The sequence below is a fragment of the Vipera berus genome (genome assembly GCF_964194415.1).
Source record: "Vipera berus genome assembly, chromosome: 2".
NCBI lineage: Eukaryota > Metazoa > Chordata > Lepidosauria > Squamata > Viperidae > Vipera > Vipera berus.
Genome location: NC_138203.1, coordinates 154,127,339 through 154,151,244, shown reverse-complemented (window position 1 = coordinate 154,151,244; position 23,906 = coordinate 154,127,339). Strand labels below are relative to the sequence as shown.

The window sequence follows — 23,906 nt, the reverse complement described above, 5'->3', positions numbered from 1 at the left end:
TGTTGTAAAGAGCCTTTTATTCTATTTCAGAGAAATACCTATGGTCCATTTCTCACTCTGATGAACATTTATCCTGTCCTCGTTAAGTCATATTAATCATCTGAAGACTGCAGACATAAAATATAATTTGGTTTTTCTTAAACTAAATATACCAAAGGATGTTATAGGGGAAATATATCTCTAGGATGATATTCTACAAGTTACATTTATAGTTTTCCATTGCATAAATTTGAGCAACGTATAAACAAGCACAACAAAACTGCTTCACAATTCTACAGCAGTATAATAAAAAGTTATTAAAATTGATAGTAACTAGCAGGAATGTGCTGGGCTTTGGATCCCAAACCAAAAAGGGATTTATGAGCAAATATGAAATGCAGAGTTGGTGCTTCCATAAATCAGATGCATGTTTTCATGGATGATGGGGCTGGCAAGCAACTCCAGGATAAGATGCAGTTTCTTGAGACACTCATGAATATGGAGTGTGCACCTAGGCCTGCTCTAAGACAACCTTTTAGCTTCATATCTGAACTTGTGGCAGGAATTCAAGGTTCTACATTTTTCTTAGTCTTTAAAGTCTTTAAAACTCTACAAAAATCTGAAAAAAATGGCTTTTATAAACTAAATTGCACCTAAGCTGGACCTGGAAAAAAGAAGCATAATAATTCAAACTTAATTATGTAAATTAATCTTACATCTTGAGGAACCTAGAGACATAAAAGGAACCCTCAGAGCAAGTCAAAACTTGTCATAATTTGACAAGTTTCATTGCTTAAAAAGATAGAGACTTGACTGCTTTATCTCCAACTGATAGTTGGGGAAATCTAAAGGGGAATAATGTATTGCCAAGTTCAAAACAGTCCATCTATTAGTGGGCACTCTTATTAGACTGGTTTGGGTGGCACAGTGTCCCCTAGGTTTCAGAGAAAAGTGTGACAGATAATTAAAAAGATACCTATAATGGCTTTTCCCAGTAGATGAACAGATTTAGCCATTCATTCAATAAACTGATTGGTTTCAAGATGGGCGATCATATTCACAAATCTAATCAAAACTACAATTTGTCCAAATCCAATCCAAAATCCAGAACGACTCAATTTCAGTGGAAACTAGATGACTCATCACTCCTTCAGTTTTTCTATTTGATAAAACCTGAACAAATTTCTGCTATTTAAGAATCTGAAATTTACCCAGAATCATTTATCCCCTATTATTTAAATTTACATGCTGCCTGACTTCCAGTGATTATTAGAATAACAAGTGGTGCTGTTCTAGAGGCCTTACTTCGCATTGCAAGTGTCACCGTCCAGTTAAGAAGGTTCATAAATAATTACATAAGTTTGCAGAAAGGACTGGCATGGAGTCTATTTTATCTATGTAAGAGCTCTTTTCTCCAGTACTGTATTAGGGCCTCTAGTAAGTAACCAGGAGGAAGAAAAATCCCATGGTATGAACATTCTACTCTGCTCTTGTCAAAATGAAATGCTATCCCAATTTGGAAAATGATTGGTATCAATATTAAGTTGATAAAGGCTGAAGTAGTAGGATTGCTTGAATTAAAACATGAGAGCCAGTTTTGTCTAAATCATTAAGGCACCACCTAGAAACCAGAAGACTGAGTGTTCCAGTCCAACTTTTAAATGCAAAAGCCAGCCAAGTGACTTTGGACCCATCATTCTCAGCCCAACTCATCTCACAGGGTTCTTGTTGGGAAAATAGGAGGAAGACTTCAAATTTATAAAAACAATATAGATGGGATATACATATAAATATTTTATGTAAGACTCTTGCACATTTCCCAAGAAGAAATGAAAAAGATTCTAGGTTCTTTTTTTAAACATTCAAAAATTACTGGAAATCTTAGTTCTTCAATTGATGAAGCAAAAACAGTTCTGCAAATAGCTTTGTCTTTATAATCTGACAATGTTCTACAAAATCAAATATAATATTTTTCAGTTTTAACTGGTCAAAACTTTAATGTTGACCACCCAAACTTGAATTTTTAGTAGTCAGTTTTTTTTGAAATTCAAATCACTTTTCTTGAAATGGAAGTTTTTTTCTGAAAAATAGGTATATTCTCTTGAATTACAATTCTTCTGACATGTATCAAACAACTAAACTATCCATTAAAAATCCTTTAGAAAAATTACTAAACTTTAATTTTAATTGAAATATTTAATTTTAATATTTTTCACAGAAGTCTTGAGGGGAAACTATTCCAGTTCTGCATCATACACCAGTTATCATAGGAAAAAATCCAGGCCAGAGAGTGGACCTGACACTACTTCCAAATCATAGGTTTAAGTTCATATAGTGTAACTTCTGCACCAACGTATCTACCATTTTCATCAATTAAAACAAGATCTGGGTTAGTTGATTAATATACAAAGGAACTCCATTTCTCTTCCTAATATAATATCTCCTGAGTATCTCATCCAAAATTTTATAAATCAAATGTTTCACATCTTTTTTCCTAATTGATTTGTTAATAGTCAAACAATATATTGCTTTTTAGTACTATGTTCTAGCCTTAAAAATAATTTTATAACATGATGTATCATTGGTATTTGTTACGAAAGAAAGTACCTAGAATCTTTGCTGAAAGGATTAACATGAAGGAGCATTTTACCATGATAGGCCTGCAAAAAAAGCTAAAATATGTTGGATATGCATACACCAACACATGCAGAAAATTTTAAAGATTAAAGTACAGTTGAAATCAGAGACTTCTTTTTGGGATTAATGGATAGAAAACAAGAAAAAGTCACAGAATTCTGTTTTAATATTTGATAACCATAGTGAGACTATTATATGGAAAGGTTTAACATTAACCATAACTGAGGAATGGCTGAAGATGATGGAACTGGCAGATAGCTAAATTAATATATTTGATTAGTGTGTGTGTGTGTGTGTGTGTGTGTGTGTATTTATTTATGACTGACTGGAACACCTTAAAGACTTTTTGCATGAAACAGAAAGCATGAATTCATGATGTGGTTTGGATGATTAGAAAAAATTGGATAATAGAAAAAGGAGCTTTTTTATACTCATAGAATAAGAGAGAATATTGTAATTGTGCTTGTATTTATTGAAGAAGAAATTGAAAGCTTTCTGTTTTTGGTTCTGTTTTTCTGCACTTTTCTTTCTTCCTTTCCTTTGTTATTGTTTATTAATTTGTACCAGTTTTTATTTTCTTTGTAAAATCTTTTAATTTTTTAAATTCTCAAAAAATGGTTCTATCCAGTGTGCAGGTATAGAAAAACAAGTACCTTAGGTCAAGAATGGCTCCAACAAGTAGATTGATAAGTACAGGAAGTAGCTGCCAGGATTAAGGTCGATCTTCTAAATCTGGAATATGTAAAGCACTTCAGTTAGATGCATTATTACTTTGTTTAAGGTTTGAACTTTTCTACTTCATCTCATACCTTTCTTCTTGTACTCCTTCCTTCCTCTTCCTCCTTCTCCTCCCATGACAAAAGTAATGGGCCACGGAAGGCATAATTTTGTTATTGCGTTTCCACGCCACCTCTTTTGAAACCAGCCTGACACTTTTGCATACCTGCTACAAACTTTCCTTCGCATGCACATGTATAACCTTGTGTGAAGCAAGCAATCAATCTGAATAGAACTGGAAGGGACCTTGGAGGTCTTCTAGTCCAACTCCCTGCTCAAGCAGGAGACACCTTCTGCCATTTCAGACACGTGGCTGTTCAGTCTCTTCTTAAAAACCTCCAGTCATGGAAGCCCCTACAACTTCTGACGGCAAGCTGTTCCACTTGTAAACGGCAACGGCTCTGAATCTGAAGCAATTTCAGGAAGTAAATACGGAGCAACCGAGGCTTGAAAAACCTCTTCGGCGTTATCAGAAGCGATGGTGCCTGCTGAGGGCATAAGCCGACGTACGGGCGGGGGAAAGAAAGGGCATCTCCCTTAAGGGGGGGCTAACAGGTGTCTGAGGTGATGTGTGAGGCGGGATGCTTTCCGAGAGGATGGACGCGCGGCTGCACCCGTCGCTCGCTCCGCATCGAAGATGGCTGGGAACCGGAGCGAGGGCAGCAGCAGCAGCCGCCGCCGCCGCCGCCGTAGCTCTCCGGCGCCCCCCGCCGGCGCTGGCCGGCCTAGGAGGCTGGTCACGTGAGGCGCACTGGGCCTGCCGCCGCCGCCGCTTCCCCCAGTCAGAGCGGAGCGATCCGAGGCAGAGACGAAGAAACAAGATGGCGGCCGGTGGCGATCCGGAGCGGGACGCCGGCGATTCGAATTGAGCCTTCGGCCCTCGCAAGTCGGTGGCGCCCCCTCCCTGCCCCAGAGCTCCGACCGCGGGGAGGAGGCTCCCCGCAGCCTCCCGCCGGAGCCGAGTGCCCTCGCCCCCTCGCTTCTTTCCCCCCCCCTCGGCTAGCGATGCGGGGCCGGCGAGGCAGGCCGCCCAAACATCAGCAGCCTGCGGCGGCCCCCGCTCGGCCGAGCACCCCGGCTCCGCCCGCCCCGCCGGGCCCCATTGGGGGTCTGAGGTCCAGACTGCGGGGCAGCAGCCGGGGCAGGTGGGCGGCTTCGGCCCAGGCGGCTGGGGCTGCGGGGCCCAGGTCGAGGGGGTCCGGAGCTGGCCAGGCCTCCTCCTCCGCCGCCGCCGCCTCCTCCTCCTCCTCCTCCTCCAGGGGGGGCGGCAGGAGGAAGGGAGGCGGCGGCAGCAGCAGCACCCCTGGTGGGGGAGGCAGTAGCGGTAGGGGCCGGGGTAGGGCTGGAGCGGCGGCGGCGGCGGCGGCGGGGGGAGGAGGAGGCGGAGGCAGCCGGAGCAGCAGCAGCAGCCAAGGCAGGGCGGCCGCCTCGTCCAGGAGGAGCGGCGGCGGCGGCGGCAGCAAAGTAGTGTACGACGATCATGAGAGTGCCGAGGAGGAGGAAGAGGAGAGCGTGGGCTCCGACGAGGACGAGGAGGACGGCGAGGCGGAGGAGAAGCCAGACTCCGAGGAAGAGGAGGAGATCATGGAGGACGACGACGACGACGATTCCGATTACCCCGAAGAGATGGAGGACGAGGATGATGCCAGCTATTGCACTGAGAGCAGCTTCAGGAGCCACAGCACCTACAGCAGTACCCCAGGTAGAGGGGGGGGGTCAGAAAGGGAGCCGGGGGGGAGTGGCCCTGGGTGGTGGGTGTGTTGGGGGGGGGATCGGCCCTTTGCGGGGGGAGAGGGGCGTCGCTCCGCTGGTCCGGCGCGGGGCGAGGGGCTGGTTGGGGCGGCCGAAGCGGGGAGGGGGGGAAAGTGGGGGAGCGCGGCGACGGAAAGGTGGCGACTGCATGCAGACGAACAACAGACGCGGAGAAAGAGAGACTCGGAAGGGACTTTTCGAAAAACAGGGCGGCGGATGCCTGAAATGCAACAATGCCAGATCTGCAAAGGAAACCGTGTGGAAGGGTGGGGGAGCTCATCCTGTTGTACTTGGGGGAAAGGTGGCGTGGGTAAATATTGGCGTAGGAGGTTTGGAAAGGGACGAGGGCTCTGCTGTCCACAGACAGTCCAGGTGAGTTGTAGAGTCACCTGGAGGAAGGCAGATGCGCCCTTAAAAAGATAACATTCCTGAACGTTAAGGGGGAAAAAGTGTGTGTGTGTGTGTGTGTTAAGCCTGCTTCTGTGGTTCAAATTAAAATGGGCACCTTTGTTTTGGATGTTGGCCGCTGTTTTTAATAGCTTTCCGCTGTAAACCGGGATAAGATCACTGAAAACTGTTGCTTGTTTGGCCTTTCTCTTCTGTGGTTTTGCTAAATTGATAATGGTTAGAGCTTGCTTTCTGCTCTTGATAGAACCCACATTGTATGCTTATATAATTTAAATTATGATATCGATTACAGTTTATTTCCAGTAAGTATTAATAGAGTGCAAATTATATAAAACGTTATCTGACACACTGCTACACTTAACTTTAAGTATGTCTTAAGTCAGTTCCATCGAACTTAAACTTCTCAGTAAATATTGTATTCAAGCAAAATGTTATTAGGTGAGATTACATGGATTTAATTTGTTCTGTGGGTAATTTTTGTTTCTGTTTCTAAATTAACATAACTAGATAAGTTGAAAGTACAATATTTTAGTTCAAGGGAAATTATGTCATTTACCAAAAATACAGTTTATTGAGGTTGTGTAAAACTGGTGTCGGATTTTTAATTGTTTTATGTTTTAATATATAGATACAATGATAGATACAATAGATATATTTGGGGTCTTCTGAATACCTAAATCATTCTTTTCCAGCCTATCATCCTTAATTTAGATTAAATCAAAACTCTTGTAAATCACAAGTAGGATTTTACTGATTGGGGAGTAAGGGAATTACAATACATACATTTGAAGGGTATCATTGCCATCCCTCCAAATACATTAAGCTAATTTTTCCAATTTTTATAAAGCAAGCTTTCCTTGCTTCACAGGGTGAGAATAGATTGCATAGATAAGTATAAAGCTTTGTTTACCCAGATAATGTTTTTACCAGTTCAGTGTTTATTGATCTTTCTTTGTTTTGCTTCTTCAGTGACAAAGAAATATTCTAAACAATTCAGTATTTAACTAGGATGGTTGAATTAAATTTGTCCAAGGAGACGTGATAATTATGCTTCTCCAGGAAAGCAAATAACAAAACTGTTTACTCATGCTCACAACATGGAATGCATTTTTAATCATATGCACTTATGATTTTGAATGAACTTTAGTACATATTTAATACTTCAGAGTTGCATCTAATTTGTGTAAACTATTTTTATATAACACTAATTGTGTGACTATAGACATTGTATTTAAGATTGTTCTATACATTTTTAAAGATTAAAAAGTAAAGGTTCTTGTCAATATAATAATGTATCAAGCTTGTATACTACCTGACTCTCGATGACTACTATCAGATAGCGTAGCCAGTTTTATTTTGTAGATAGATTTTACTTCCAGAGTTAATATCAGTTTTCTTATTGCTTTGCTTAACTATCAGTGATAATAAGGTTTAATAGTTTATAGTGAATGTACCTGACCAAAATCTCATTGACTGCAGCAATATGCTAGTTAGCAAATTTTGTTTCTACCTGCTGTCCTGTATTGTTCACATATATGCAGTATTACTGTAGCTTAATGACAGTTTTTTTAAAAAAAGTTTTCTTAAAATGCTAAAGAGCCAAATATTTCTAGAAAATACTTTTATTTTGAGCCAAGTACATTTTTTTTACTTTATAGATTTTTGTCCTGCCTTTGTTTTTTATCAGCTCTGGTTAATGTATAATTTAGCATAGAAATTTGCAAATTTTTGCAATCCAGAAAGATTCATGCCACCATGAAGGAATTTCTAGTCCAAGCAATGGTGCCGAAACTGTGCACAGAAGAGATTTAGCGTTGTCTGAACAGAGTTCATAATTCTCAGAAGTACTTTGGAATATTTGGTTCCTGAATCGCTGAGTTTTGCACATCCCTGATTTAAAGCAAAAAGCATATGAGAATTACTTATATTTCTTCCTCAGTTTCCTAATTGTGCCATATCTCTCTGGGTCGGTATTTTTCTTTCAATTGTACACAAGTAGTCCTGCCCACTACTCTTTAGAAGTAAATGTAAAGCATGAATGGTAATATCCCATGGCTTGGTTCCGTCAGCAATAGCTATTTTCACTGATTGAACAGGGGTAGGGAGCTTCCCTTCTCTTCACCTAGATGTTGATGTACAACCTAACAATCCGCTGGGAAGGAGTAAAAAACTTAGCAGATTTCTAGGGAAAGGAATTTCATAACTTGAAGCCATTCACATAGAAAATTAATAAAAGTTGTCATTTTGGGGGTGGTACTTATTAATGAGACATGAGAAGCAACAAATCCCTAATCAGCTTGATTAATAAACTAATTTTAATAATCATAGATTTGTATCCTTTATTTCATATTTAGAGAAGGGGGATAAGGATGCTGTAATTCCAGAGGACCTTTTAGAGGAAACTGAATATTATGACCCACACTGGTTTCTCTTCAGATCGTATAAATCTTTCGCCTTAAAAGTATTATGACCCATATGTGATACAGAGTTGCCCTCGAGTGCCCTAACAAATCATCTTTTACCAAGAGAGTCATATGGTTGTGGTAATACTCTCAGTCTGTTCAATGACTTGATATCATTGACCATACCTGTGTTTCCTTGAAAGTAAGACCGGGTCTTATATTAATTTTTGTTCCAAAAGACGCATTAGAGCTTATTTTCTGGTTAGGGCTTATATTTGAGGAAATATGGTATTTGGCTGATGGGCTTATTTTGGGGTGGGGCTTATATTACGAGGATCCTGAAAAATCATGCTAGGATTTATTTTCCGGTTGGGTCTTATTTTCAGGGAAACAGGATAGTATCCTTTTTTAGCATTTGAGAGAGTTGTGGATTAGAAGTACTGTTCTGCTCTGGTTCTGCTCTTCTTGGGAATTGTAGGTTGACTTGGAAAGAGATTGAAGCTGCCCAACGTGGTTTGAAAAAAAGCAAATCTAATCCAGGGCTTTTCAACCAGTGCTACGGGTACCACCTGTGGTACATTGGCACCTAGCAGGTGGTACGCGACCATCCTAGAAAAGTGGTAGCGGGGGAGGGGAATGAGCTGAACTGGTGGCAGCACCGCACAAACCTGAACGAGAGATGGCTGGAGCTGCAGGGCTCAGCGGAAGCGCCAGGATCAGTGCCAGGCTCCAGCTGGAGCTCGGCACTGATCCTGGTGCTTCTGCTGAGCCCAGAAGAAGTGCTGATCAGCTGGCATGTTGCAGCATCTCCAGGGTCTTGTGATTTACATTCAGATGCTTGACAACTGATTCATATTTATGATGGTCAGTGTCCCAGGGTCAGGTGAAGTGACCAAAACCTGCCACCACCCAGCAGAAGGGGGGGAATAAAAACCAAACACCCAGCCCCCCCACCCCACCCCCACTGCCAATCCTCAACATAAATGCTCACAACAAAACCTCAGACAGGAAGAAGAGCGCTGCTGGGCAGGCAGGCTGTGGCTTGGGGGGCACTTTTTTCAGTGCCATTGTAACTTTGAACAGTCACTAAGCGAACTGTTGTAAATCGAGGACTACTTGTACTTCATCACTTTTTTCCCTTTTTTGGGGGGGGGACAAGTTTTTGACAGCTTGCTAGGCGACTAGTGGTACTCGGATGTTACCATATCCTAAAAGTGGTACAATGGGTGAAAAAGTTGAAAAGCCCTGATCTAATCTACACTTTATTTGGTCTTTAGCATGCCTTAATTACCCATTGCCTCTAATTTCGTGTGGATTCTCAAACTAGCGCAATAAAATTAAGAATTGTGACTCACTATGTACCACTCCCTATATCAGGGATTGTCCTGCCTTACAAAATCATCAGCTCAGAGTCTCTAAAAGAACCTGGCCATAGTAGTGCTAAAAAGAATTCAAGTTTGTAAGTACAAATAGGACCCTCTCCTAACTTAGTTTGTTTTGTTTGGATTAAGACATTAGTAAGATCAGTTTTGACAGGATTTGACTATCAAGGGGTCAGGAATAGTTTAAGACATGGGTGGGCCACTCTGGCCCTTTTGGGATCTGTGGATTTGGCTCAGGAATTCTGGGAGTTTAAATCCAAAGGTTGCTTACCCCTGGGTTAAGGAATCCCTTTGATATCAAACTAATTGCTGATTTTATAAGGGAAGTTTTAGTAAGTCAAGGTATCACAGAATTCGAGAATCTCTGAATTAACCCTAATCTATAAATTGTGCTTGTGAAAGGCCAGCAAGACATGACTTTTTACTCTGACACTGGAGCAGAGTGAGGGTATTTTGGGTTGTGGCAGCCCAAGGGAATGATTGAGGTGCCAGGTTTTGGTTATGTTTTATGGTTTTTATAGTTGTGAGTTTTTACTATGAGCCATCCAGACTTGTGTTTTACAATGGGCACCCATACAAAAAATTTTAAATAAAAATTATGAAAAAGATGTGAAAGCCTTCAGGAAAGCATTGAATAAAGCTTCTTATAATATCCTTGAGGCATATCGCAAAATAAAGGCTGAATGATATCACTGTGTATGGTATATCAAGGAAGTTTTATTTCTAGAGGAAGTTTTAGTTGTGGGAAACCTGAAAGGTGGAGAACACATATTTAGGACACTAAAATGTTTTCAAGGGGCTCAAGTTAATACAGAAGCTTCTGCTCATTCTGAATATACCATAGAAGCTTCCCATCCCAACTCCTGTTGGGATTCTCCTTGTATATACGTTAGATTTGTTGGGTTGTTGTTTTTTTAAAAAAAAGTTGCTAACTTTGACCTCCTTTTTGCTAGAGACAGCTAATATTCTTTTCTGATTGATTTATACTTTGGTAGCTCTCATATCCATATTTAATACTTTTTAGTCTTTAGTCTATTTAGACTTTATAATACATCTTCTAATTCCCAGAATATAAGAAACAGTCTTTTCTACATATGTACATGTTTCAAAGTTAACGAGTGAATAAAATAAGTTTTCTCATTTCTTCCTTTTCTTAGCCCCACTAGTTAAAAAAATAGTTTTGCTTTTTTTTAAAAAAAAAAGGTTATAACTATGTAGTCTATCTCAAACAATTAACATACAGTAGCTATTTTTGCTATTTATTATTTAGGTTATTCTACTTTTGCATTGTACATCTACACTTGTACCCATTGTGCTGTTTCTATTGAGATGAACAGTATTATGTGGACAGTAGAAAAGGAGTAAGAAATAATTGCTCAAAGAAATTAAAAGCATGAGATTAGACAAAGAAAACAGCTAAAACTAATTTATACCCCCGTATCTTTCTATTCTTACAAACCATCCTTGCTTCTTCCTCTGTGCCTAACAACTGCTTCATACAGTTGCCTTTTGTTCTTCACACTTCTTGCCTCTTTCATTTTGAGGTTCTCAGCTCCATCTAACTGCAACTTTCTTTGTCTTCCCCTTCCCCTTGATTCATTCACTTCATATATTTATTTTGCAATTTGAGCCTTATTCTCTCTATATGACCAAACCACTTTAATAAACTTTTTTCATTCATACCAATCACTTTTTTTAGTCCAGTTTGCATCCATTTACATCTCATCATCTTGAAAAAGAGAGCAAAAATCACTTCTTAAGTACCCCAAATATCCCATTTAGACTGTAGTCCGTTTTGGTTTCTCCTAATATACCCAGCTCTCGCTTAGCAGAAGCACAGTCTTATATATAGCCATTTTCTTTCTTTGGACAGACAGACATTCCAAGTAATTTATCCTTAGTTACCATAAATAATCAAATGGACACCACACTGTCTTGTCTTATAGCTTAATGTTGAACTATTTCCTAAGCCAGGGGTCCCCAACCCCTGGTCCGTGGACCAGTACCAGACCGTGGCATGCCAGCAACTGGTCTACACAAACAAGCAAAGCCCCATCCATGGGATGCAGGCAGCACACAAAACCACGCACTTACGGTCCGTGGAAAAATCCTCTCTCCACGGAACCGGTCCCTGGTGCCCAAAAGGTTGGGGACCTCTGTCCTAAGCAATGTATTGTTTTCACACATACATGGGAGTTCTATGAGGGATCATAAAGGGGTTTTTTTTGTTTGCTTTGTACACCTTGCAGTGCTAGTGCTTGCAGTGGTGAGGATTTTTATAAATTATTTCTTAACCGCTGGCATGCTGCTTTGCTGTTAAATGCCATTGTAAAACAAGGAATTGTGTAAGTTAAACGTGAATTGTATTGTGTTTGTATTTTTTTGCCATTTTTATGTAGGGGTTCCTGAGACCTGAAAATTATCTCAAGGGTCCCTCCAGGGTGAAAAAAAGGTTGAGAAACATCAGTGCTTTCTCTAAATTAATACATTTAACACAATCTTTCTCACATGAATGTACACATTTTTCAATCACCTGCTGAAGAGCAAAAACTTGGTACATAACTCCTTGTTCTGCAGAAAACTACCTTATACAGCTTTTTTCAGTCTCATGTATCATATCTTTTCATTCAGAATTTTGACACCTTCTGAAACTAATCCACCTGAATATTTATTTTTACTCTTGCTATCTTTCCTTTTATATCAACTGTTGCCCTGGGTATTTTCCAATTGTCAAGCAACTGCCACTTTGTAGATAAACTGCATATGCATTTAACCATTTCTTCACTTACAGTCTACACTTGCAATTTGTTGATATTCTCACAACATTTATGACTACTTATCTAACATCCACTTAAACTACTTGCAAAATTGGGAGATTAATGTGAGTCCCAGTATCTTTTCATATAGGATTGTACTTTTTCTTTCTGCAGTTATTCTGTTTTCATTCTCATTTCTTTTAACTTTTTTCTTTCCATGTCAATTTTCCCCAAGGCCAACCTTGACACTACCAGAAATTGGTCTGTTCAACATTCAAAACCTTTCATCATTTTACTCTTTCATATTTCTCTCAGTCCTTTAACATAATCGAATGGGTCATACTTTAGACTTGTGTTCCATTGGATATACAGGAAGTTCTTGCTTAACAACAATTTGTTCGACAACTCAAATGTGCTGAATGAATGGTACTTATGCTCAGTTGCCAAAATTATGACTGTGGCAGCACCCCTATGGTCACATGATCAAAATTTGGGCACTTGGCAGCCCACCCATATTTGCATCCACAGGGACACTTCAGCTTCCCCCAATCATCTTCCTCCTCCCATCTCTGCCCTTCTAGCCACCTTGCAAGCCAGCACACTTCAGTAGTAGTGGCAGCCAGAAGTACAGAGATGGAGGGGGAGATAAGCGTAGGGGGGAGGCAGGTTGAAGAGGAAGCAATCACTTATCTTATTGAGGCTCAGACTGGGAGCAACCAAGCTAGGAATGGCTTGGATCAACATGGTCCTTCCAGCTGACAACAATAATGAGGATTGACTGTGCTAAGTGATGTGGTTGTATGATACGCTTTACAACTGCATCGCTTATTGACAGAAATTCCAGTCCCAATTACTGTGTTACCTTGAGGTCTATCCGTATGTACATACATACATATGAATAGACTTGAACTTAAACTCTGTAAATGAAACAGAACTTTTTCTAAAGAGGTATATCACTAGTCTCATCCATTCTTATTCCTTGAATGGTCCAATCATTTTTTTTTCAGTACTCATCTGTCTTGTTCCCACCAATTCATTCATGTTAGCTAGAAGAATACATTTTTGTTCTGGATTGTATTCATTCAGAATGTTGCGTAATTTTTCTCCAAACTCATCTCTGGTTCAGGTCAATGTTTCCTGGAGCATAATAATGCAGTTATCACCAGCCTACGAATTCTTCCTTTAATGTGCACTACAACAGCCTAGGTGACACCCATTGGACATCCAGTTTAGCCCTTTCATTCATTATGAAACATACACTTTCCCTTTCCTGCAGGCTCCCAAGCACTCTCAACCATGTTCTATGTTAGGATTTTTTTACACACACACACACACACACACACACACACACACACACACACACAGCAGTAAATATCTGCAGTTGGGAATGGAGATTTGAGTGTAAATTGCAGCAGTCCCAACAGTTTAATTTTCTTATTTGTCAAGCTACTTAGAAACAGTTAATTGTGTGCTAGTAGTGTTTTGCTCTGAGTAGCAAAATAAATATTGTAGCCAGTTTTTTTATTTAGAAGAGTAGACTCCCTCGTCCTGAATTATGGTGTGTTTAACCATTATTTGCTGAATAAGCCAAAGTTGAACTACAAAATATATTCAACCTTAGATAGTGATTTACCAACTACAACAATCATCTGCAGAGTTGGAAAGAGTGCACCATTCAGGTGAGACAAAAGGTAGTGGCAGTGTTTGTCCATTTCCCCTTTGTTATGCAACTATTTGGCTTTCCCAAACTTGACCACTTCTAGGTCTGTGGGCTTCATCTGCTCAGAATTCTCATTTGTGTCCACAAACTAAGGTTTAATATAGATTTTGACATTCCACTGGGATTTGAAGTCTATAAGTCTATAAGCCTGGAAATTGCCATGGTTATGAAACAACAGTAGACCAGCAAAAAGTTCCTCCATTCCCCAATCTCACAGGAAAGAGAAAGAAAAGTGACAAGCATCTTCCTTCCCACATACACCAGGCAATTGCCGGTAAAAGAGCAGACGGCAACTTGAGCCTGACCTCTGCCAAAGAAACAGAACAATTGTTTATTTCACCCTTGCTCCCTTCATTTGAACTACTGTGCAACAGTAGAGGGAAGGGGATGAAAAAAAATAAAAACAGTCTAGCTCCGTCCTATCTTTATTTGAAAATAGGATCAGCAGGACTGTATATGTGTTTATATGCTTTGGGAACATATAAGTCTAGAATGATTATTGAGATATTCAAATCTCATTAGTCTTAATTGGCGTTTTTGAACAGGGAGGTTACATTTTCTTCTCTGAAGGAGCCTTCAGAAGGAGAAAGAATGATGCGTGACAGTTCTCTGATTTTGAATGAGAATCCCCAAGTCCAAATATGGACCAGTAATTTGCAAATTATAGTGCAAACTTCCTTGAGTATAGTGCATAGTTAAATGTCTATGAAGATTCTCAGTCATTTAGGTCATGGTTGTCCCAAAGGTGCTTTTTCAGAAGGCAACTGGACTTTGTTTTTCCTGGAAGACATTTCGCTTTTCATCCAAGAAGTTTCTTCAGTTCTGAAGAAAATCAAATTAGCAAGAGTAGAGATATCAGTAAAAATAATGTTTGCATACTTTTATTACTATATTTGATTTTACATGATAAGCTTTGTCTAAGTCCGTAGGCATTCCCCTTAGAATATGAAGATATTTCATATTTATCTGGTTCCTGAATTAAGGTACATTAAATTTCCAGATAGATTTTTCTAGAATTCTAGAATGAAGCAACAGGTCTTAGCTAATTATATCATGATTTTTTTTTTCGGAGAGTAAACAACCAAAGGCAGAAATGTTTTGCCTGCTCATGAAGTTTGATTAAATATCTGTTGTTTTAGATATAGGTAGTCCTAGACTTACGACCACAATTGAGCCCAACATTTCTGTTGTTAAGAGAGACATTTGTTAAATGAGTTTTGCCTTTATGATCTTTCTTGCCACAGTTGTTAAGTGAATCACTGCGGTTGATAAGTTAGTAACTTGGTTGTTAAGTGAATCTGGCTTCCCCATTGATTTTGCTAGTCAAAAGGTTGCAAAAAGTGATCACATGACCTTGGGACAAAGAAACAGTCACAAGTATGAACCAGTTGCCAGGCATCTGACGTTTGATTACATGATCATGGGGATTCTTCAAAGGTCGTAACTGTGAAAAACGATTGTTAGGTCACTTTTTTCAGTGCCATTGTAACTTTGAACGGTTACTAAATGAATTGGTGAGTTGAGGACTACAAATATTATAACACGTGAAAATTCAGGATATTTCTGCTTTGCTCACTATTATCACCTTCTTACTTATTTGCTGTTCATTTATAGGTAGAAGGCGACAGAGAATACATCGACCGCATTCTCCAATCCTGGAAGAAAAAGACATCCCTTTTCTTGACTTGCCCAAATCTTCAGGGGACTTAATGGTGCCTAATGAGCATATCATGAATGTTATTGCCATCTATGAGGTACTGCGGAACTTTGGCACTGTTTTACGCTTGTCCCCTTTTCGGTTTGAAGACTTCTGTGCTGCTCTAGTAAGCCAAGAACAGTGTACACTGATGGCTGAGATGCACATAGTGCTTTTAAAAGCAGTTTTACGTGAAGAGGACACTTCAAATACTACCTTTGGACCTGCTGACCTCAAAGATAGCGTTAATTCCACGTTATATTTTATAGATGGGATGACTTGGCCGGAGGTTTTGCGGGTATACTGTGAGAGTGACAAGGAATATCATCATGTTCTTCCTTTTCAAGAGGCAGAGGACTACCCTTATGGACCAGTTGAAAATAAAATTCAAGTTCTGCAATTTTTAGTGGATCAGTTTCTGACAACAAACATTGCACGGGAGGAATTAATGTCTGAAGGCGTTATACAGTATGACGACCATTGTAGAGTTTGTCACAAACTGGGAGACTTGCTGTGCTGTGAAACTTGCTCAGCTGTCTACCACTTAGAGTGTGTGAAACCGCCTCTTGAAGAGGTCCCAGAGGATGAATGGCAGTGTGAGGTTTGTGTAGCGCACAAGGTGCCTGGTGTAACAGACTGTATTGCTGAAATCCAAAAAAATAAACCATATATTCGACATGAACCTATTGGATATGATAGAAACAGGCGGAAATACTGGTTCCTGAACAGGAGGATTGTTATGTAAGTACATATTCTAGCCATATCAGTATTATATATCTTTTTAATAAAAGATTGATATTTTTTATTTTTTTTAACATTCCTCATGTATTATATTTCTTAATAAGATTAAACAAAATTTCCGTATTATGTGGAGGGGGGAGGGATTGTAGTAATTGTAGCTGAAAAACGCCAGACACTTATTTTGCAGTTTTAAAACTTGTTATCTGAGCTTAGATTACTTGCTTTTTCCTTTTTGTGTTAGTGGTGCTCTTAAGGATTTTTTAAATTTAAGAAAGCAATTTATTTATTTATTTATTTATTATTGGGATTTATATGTCGCCCTATCTCCCGAAGGACTCAGGGCGGCCAACAACAATAACATACAATAGTACAGAAGTTAAAAGAAAATTAAATTAATAAAATTATATTAAATTTATAGTATTATTTACATCCTGTGTCTGAAATGAATGTTTTACTTGCTTCTTCGAAGTGGCAGTTTGACATTTTTCATCTTACTTGCAGTTTTTATATGAAAACCCAGGTAACAAATTCATATAATTTAAAATGCAGCAAGCAGTTATAGGATAATGATGACAACAATGAACCTGAAGTGCAGTTTTATTTTTTGTGGTGGTCTGGTAGAAGCTTGAAATGAGGGCTCTGAATAACCATGCAGCCAGTATGGTGTGATGGTTGAAGTGTTGAAATCAGAACAAGGAGAGCCTCTCTTTTATCCCTGGAAACACACTGGCTTATTCTGGGCCACCTATTCTCAGCCCGTCTACTTCACAGGGCTATTATGACAAAAAGAAATAGGTTTTGTACTGCATTAGGCATAAGGGTGTTCCAGATTTAAAAAAATAACGTGTAATTTGCTTCCGAAGATTCCAAAGAATAGGACATTGCCGAAGAATCAAGTGTTGACATTCTAATGAATCACTGGTCTAATCATACATAATACTACATTATGATTTATTAGACAAACCAAAGTGACCTGGTTTAGACATATTGCAAAGCCATAATATAGGTGAGGTTATCATTATGCTTGTCCCAAAACAAACTACATTATACTTTAGTATTGTTTGCCAACCTTCACAGAAGTCAGAAAAGGCACTTGCACAAATCCAAAGTATATGAGAGGATATGGGGATTTTTTATAGCCTGATATACTCGAAGGGACGTGGTGGCTCAGTGGGTTAGGACGCTGAGCTTGTCGATAAGGTCGGCAGCTTGGCGGGTCGAATCCCAAGTGCCACGTAGCAGAGTGAGCGCCTGTTACTCGTCCCAGCTTCTGCCAACCTAGCAGTTCGAAAGCACGTAAAAATGCAAGTAGAAAAATAGGGACCACTCGGGTGGGGAAGGTAACAGCGTTCCGTGCGCCTTTGGCGTCTAGTCATGCCGGCCATATGACCACGGAGACGTCCTTGGACAAGCGCTGGCTCTTCGGCTTTGAAACGGAGATGAGCACCGGCCCCTAGAGTTGAAAACGACTAGCACACATGTGCGGGGGAACCTTTACCTTTACCTTATACTTGATTATGATTTTGGTGGCTCTCAGTTCTCAACAGAATTGAAATGTTTAATTTCTTTTAATCAGTGATTAATTTCATAACATATTCTCAATGTTTTAGTTTCTTTCGGGTTTTATTTGTAACTAAGATGGTGGTCAATATTTCTATTCACAAAGGAGTGTATTTAAACCAAATGAACTAATGTGCTGTTTGTGAAGAGAAAGCCACATATTTTTTGTCTACAATTTACACTTAACAAATTTACACTGATTATGTTCATGTAGAATGCTAAACCAAATTCATCGAATTAAGAAAGCACTAATTGAGTATATTCTTCTTAAACTGAGAATTTTCAATTATTGTCAGTTCTTCCTTTCTAAGTGTTCACTTGTTTGACAGAAAGAAGATTCCTTAGACTAGGGGTGTCACACTCGCAACGTCATGTGATGTGTCGCGACGTATCTTGACTTTTTTGCCATTGCCGGCAATGGGGTGGGCGCAGTTTCATCATGACACATCCAGTTTGACACCCCTGCCTTAGACTGATTTGATATTCTTGACAAACCATATCTCTTTTGTAAAAAGTTTTGTTTGGAAAATCTATTAAACATTAGCAGTTACAATAACTGAAAGCAGAAAAAGTACAGGTTGTGTGGATTAGTTAACAGGCAGCCTCATCATGAAAAGGCCAGGGTTCTTTGTTCACAAATACTGCCAGTATGTCTGTTTGGTTTTTCTTTTATCTTCTGGAGAGAAGAGCTAATGTAGTATTTCTTAAACTTTTTGCTATCAGGCCTCTTCTTATTTTTAAAAATTATGCAGGACCTTGAAAGAGTTTCTCTCTATGTGTGTTTTATATTTATCAACATTTATCATTTATCGGGGTTGGACTAGATGACCTCCAAGGTTCCTTCCAACTACTACTACTACTAATTATTATTATTATTATTATTATTATTATTATTATTATTATTATTATTATTATTATTATTATTTTATTTATTTTATTTTATTTTATTTTATTTTATTTTATTTTATTATTATTTTATTTCAAATGCATTTTTAAAATATTAAATTTATTGAGTCATGTAAAAATAATATTAAACCCCTTAGATATTAACATAAATGAAATATTTTTCATGAAAAAACCCTATATTTTTTAATAATCAAAAAATAATGAGAAGTGACACTATTTTATATTTTTTGCAAATATCTTCAATATCTAGCAAATAATTTTAGTTTGGCAAAGCACTCGGTCTTGATAAACCCTCAGGGGACCTCAGAACAAACTTTGAGTAACTGGTCTGATGGTTACAGTATTATTTTTGTCTCACTGCTACTTCCTTCCCATATTTAGGACATTGTACCCAGCACTCCACCTATTTTTGTAGAAATTGTTCTCGCTGTTAGAAAATTTCTCCTTAGTTCTAGCTAGCTTCTCTCCTTGAATAGTTTCCATCCATTGTTTCTTGTCTTGCCTTCAGGTGCTTTGGAGAATAGGTTGATCCCCTCTTCTTGGTGGCAGCCCCTTAGACATTGGGAGACTGCTATTATGCCACCCCAGTCCTCCTTATTTTATTGTAGGAAGACAATTTTATATATTTTATTATTGTTTATTATTTTATTGTTGGAATACATTAACTGAATTTTATGGTCAAATAAAATCTTAAATGAACTTTGAAATAGATATTTCCAAAATTTTGATTTGGTACAGAATGTAACTCACCAAAAGCAAACTAAATTGATGTAACTATAAAATAGTTACATGTGTGCATTTCATATGGTGGTATAATTCATCTTCAGAACTGTAATTTACAAAACACTATATGTGCCTAAAATAGTATGTGTCTTTATGTGTATTTTCAGTGAAAGCTAATGTGTAAAGTTGAAGTGCTGATTTGAAGGCCACACTACCATGTTTCCTCGAAAGTAAACCCTACTCCAAAAATAAGCCTTAGTTTTGGGGCAAGGCACACAGTTAAAAATCAAGCTAGGGTGGGGGTAGAGGTGTGGATCTGCCCCATGTGCCCCGCACCCACTTACCTCACAGCCAGGCCTCTCCTCGCCAGCCTACTTCTTCTGCAGTGTCTTCTGCAGCCAGGCCTGCATTTCTCAGTCACAGGCCTTTCCGGAAGGCCTGTGCAGCCAAGAACCGAGCTATGGATTCAATCCATAGCTCGGTTGCGCAAGACCTCTGCAGCCAAGGACCGAGCTATGGATTCAATTCATAGCTTGGTACTTGGCTGCACAGGCCTTCTGGAAAGGCCTGACTGCAAAATGCAGGCTGAAATGCCGCTGCTCCTTCGGCCCCAGAAGAAGTGGACCTGCTGGCAGGGCTGGCAGTGCCGGAGGTGAGTAAGACCTCCCTCGAAAATAAGACCTAGTGCCTCTTTTGGAGGCAAAAATAAAATAAGACTGGTCTTATTTTCGGGGAGACACGGTAGGTTGGGTGTTGGTTTAAGGGATAAAATTGATGTTTTACACCCTGAAAGACTTAAAGCATCTATTATCCCCTTAACTTCAAGAAAGTGTTTAAATTGATGGCTGTCACATTCACAGTTTAACTATATGTTGTGTAAATAACATCCCTTATTCAATCCTGAATGAATAACTTAATTCAAATATAAAGAGAAAAACCTCTTATCGCCTTTTTCCATACTGTGAAGGATATTTTCCAATATGCCTTAACTTTAAAAGATACAAACATTAGGCTTAAATATCGGTGTCATTTTTTGTTTCCTGTAGAACTTCATTGCAAAAGTAGCAGGTATATTAATTAAAACTCAATGTCGTATGTTGATATAAGAATCCACATAATGAAAAGGGATTAAAGGCTGTGTAACGGAAAATTAAAAAGTACTTCAGGTACAGATTAGTATGATACCTATATTAATGGCAGTGACATTAATAATCCTAGATAACCAAAATGAGCCATCAGTGTGCCACAGCTGCCAAAAAGGCCGATGCAGTCCTACACTGCCTTAACAGAGTCATAGTATCAAGATGACATGAAGTGTTAGGACCAATTTGTACTGCACTGGTAAGACCACACTTGGAATACTATGTGCAGTTTTTGGTCACCACGATGTAAAAAAGATGTTGAGACTCTAGATAGAGTGCAGAGAAGAGCAACAAAGATGATTAGAGAACTGGAGGTTAACTGCAATAATCAGTTCCTAGAAACTGGGAATATCTAGTCTAATGAAAAAAAAGAACTAGGGATGACATAGTAACAGTCTTTCAATATATGAGGGCCTCTCACAGAGAGGAGGAGCTCAACCTATTCTCCAAAGTATCTGAGGACAAGATAAGACATAATAGATGGAAGCTTAACAAAGAGAGATACAACTTAGAACTAAAGAGCTTATTTCTTGTCAGTGAGAACAAATATAATAATAATAATAATAATTAATAATAATTAATAATAATTAATAATAATAAAATGATGATGATGTTAGCAGGGATTTTGGAGGTCATCTAGTCCAACCCCCTGCTCAGGCAGGAAACCCTATACCATTTTGGACAAATGGGTGTCCAGTCTCTTCTTAAAAATTTCCTGTGTTGGAGCATTCACTGCTTGGAGGCAGGTTGTTAATGGAATTAATCAATGGAATGGACCCCTGAACTAGGGGAACAGGTTGCCTCCAGAAGTTGTGGGTGCTCCATCACTGGAGGTATTTAAGAAGAGATTGCATAGTCATTTGTCCGGAATGTTATAGGATCTTCTGCTTGAGCAGAAGGTTGAACTTGAAGACCTGCAGGGCCCTTTCAACTCTTTTTTTTATTCTGCATAACTTATCAATCCAATGTGCAGTTGCTGTTAAAAAGTAAATTCTATGCTGGAATACAGCATTTATGAGTTAGAATTAAAACAGCCAGTATAGTTAAAATCGTATATAAATCAATGGTGAGACAAGACTATTATGTACATTTCTGGTTCTCACACCTGTTAAAGACCGCTTCATTCAAGGGTTCAATGAAAGACAGTTGATTAGCTGTGACCAGTACCTCTTGACATTTGCGTAGTTTTGTCCATATGAAGAGTTCTTAGTCTATCAAAATAGAAAACAAGATTTCAATTTTTAAAAATATTTTTTATTTTATTCAGAACAAAGTTAAAATTTTATTTTATGTATTTTATCAAATTTATATGGCTGTCCATGTCACAAAAATTAACTCTGGGCAGTGAGTGATACATTGAGAGATGCATTGGGTAAAGATACATTAGGTTGTCTGCTCAACAGCCAGGGTGATAGATCATAAAAACTTTATATTGATCTTGAAAGACGCAAGCTCTCTCACCATGTAGCCTTACATGTAGGCATTGGCAAAACTTTTTCAGTCAAGGTATTTTAAATGGGCAAACTTACAGAACACCTCAAAAACTGACTCCAACAGAATTGAAATTTTATAAAACGTTTTAGGACATAAACATTATTAGAAAACATTTTAGGACATATTATGAATTGTCATAAAACATTTCCTGTGGTCAGCTTTTGATATTTGAGACTATTGTATGTACCATTTGACATGGACTATTTTCAAGGCAAATACATTTCTGAATATCTCCCTGAATTTGGGGGAACTTTTCCAGTGAAGGAAGTACCTCAGAAGCTCTGCCATAGTTGAAGGCGTTGAGGAATCTGGTAAGGAAATACCTCTGCAATGATAACCCAAGGGGGCCCAGGTTGTCTAGTTTTACATAAGAGTGATGGTTCCACTTCATTTTGATTCTAAGAATCTTCTTTGCCCTTTTAGTAAACTATTTTATTCTCTGCAGAATGTTACTAGGTATATTTTGATGATATTTGCAAAAGGAACAGAATAAAGGTAGTCCTCAACTTACAACCACAATTGACCCCAGAATTTATGTTGCTAAGTGAGAAATTTATTAAGTGAGTTATGCCCCACTTTACAACTTTTCTTGCCACATTTGTTAAATGAGTCACTGCAGTTGTTAAATTAGTAACATGGTTGCTAAGGGAATCTGGCTTCCCCATTGACTTGGCTTGTCAGAAAGTCGCAGTGACCCCGGGACACTGCAACCATCATAAATATGAAGCAGTTGTCAAGCATCCGAATGTAAATCACCTGACCATGGGGATACTGCAATGGTCATAAGTGTGAAAAATTGTCATCAGTCACTTTTTTCAGTGCCGTTGTAACTTTTGCTGTTGTAAGTTGAGGACTACTTTATTACATTGTAATTGAAGTGACCTCATCTATATTCAGATGTTAATGCTGTTTGGAATACCTCTATTATTTTTGTTCATTGCTATGTTGACATGAATAGGAAAAAAACAATTCCCAAGTGTTGGATAATTTTGAATGTTTTCCTTTTTTTATCACATACACGCATATATACATATATTCATTCCTCATATCTCATAAACTATTCTCATACTATCATAGAGAGGAAGACTCAGAATGTGAAAAGAATAAGAGAATCTGGTACTATAGCACAAAAGTCCAGCTGGCAGGATTAACTGAATGCCTAGACAAAGATTACTGGGAAGCTGATATCTGCAAAACTCTGGAAGAAATGCGTGAAGAAATTCATCGGCACATGGACATAACAGAAGACCTTACTAATAAAGCACGGGGCAGCAACAAGTCTTTTCTTGCAGCAGCAAATGGTAAGAACCAATTAATCTTAACGTTTTTAATTACTGATAAACACATTTTGCTTGTGTTGACTCATATTCCAAAAAAATGGAATTGTGGGAAAAACAGCATTAACGCAAGAGGGTAGGATAAAAAGACACAGCCAATTGGAGAGTGGGTCCTCAAAATGTCCAAGGAAGCAGTATTTATTTGCAAATTCTAATCATTGTTAGATCCCAGAATACTCAAAAAAGTGTGCAAAAGCAGCTAGGATAAGCAAGTTGCAGTGAACCTAACTTAAAGCAAAGGATTTCATCTACATAATGTATTAGACATGCAATAAATGTTGCTTAAGTATTTGGTGATTATTATTCCATTTGAGAGAGAAAGAAAAGGGACATTATTTGTTAAAATGAAGGTCAAATTCTGTTTGGTTTATATTCAGAAAAGATAATTTTCTAATAGCAGCTTTTAATGACTATGGAATCCATTTGAGAAGATGCCATTAAATATAAGTGCCAATGTAGAATTTTAAGGGATGACATAAATAGACTTTATATGA

General features: G+C 38.6%; 1 protein-coding gene and 1 long non-coding RNA gene across 9 annotated transcripts in view; one reads left to right on the top strand and one right to left on the bottom strand.

Annotated features, from left to right (window-relative positions):
• Positions 1-42: 42 nt before the first annotated feature.
• On the bottom strand, positions 43-4,149 carry LOC308662151. The gene is made up of 3 exons (XR_014025110.1): positions 3,426-4,149; positions 3,270-3,348; positions 43-107 (listed from the first exon to the last, which is right to left on the bottom strand). It is a non-coding gene; the product is annotated as an uncharacterized lncRNA (long non-coding RNA).
• Positions 4,150-4,167: 18 nt separating this feature from the next.
• The window catches only part of BPTF (bromodomain PHD finger transcription factor), a 77,890-nt gene continuing 58,151 nt past the window's right edge, over positions 4,168-23,906 (top strand). For 4 of the 8 annotated variants that reach the window (XM_081317646.1, XM_081317643.1, XM_081317644.1 and 1 more), the window contains exons 1-3: positions 4,169-5,095; positions 15,428-16,250; positions 23,153-23,376. In XM_081317646.1, the coding sequence (XP_081173772.1) occupies positions 4,399-5,095; positions 15,428-16,250; positions 23,153-23,376 (1,744 nt within the window). In that variant the 5' untranslated portion in view covers positions 4,169-4,398. Of the gene's footprint in view, positions 5,096-15,427; positions 16,251-23,152; positions 23,377-23,906 lie in introns of those variants that run through there. The other 4 variants (XM_081317640.1, XM_081317641.1, XM_081317639.1 and 1 more) reach the window with 2 other exon arrangements.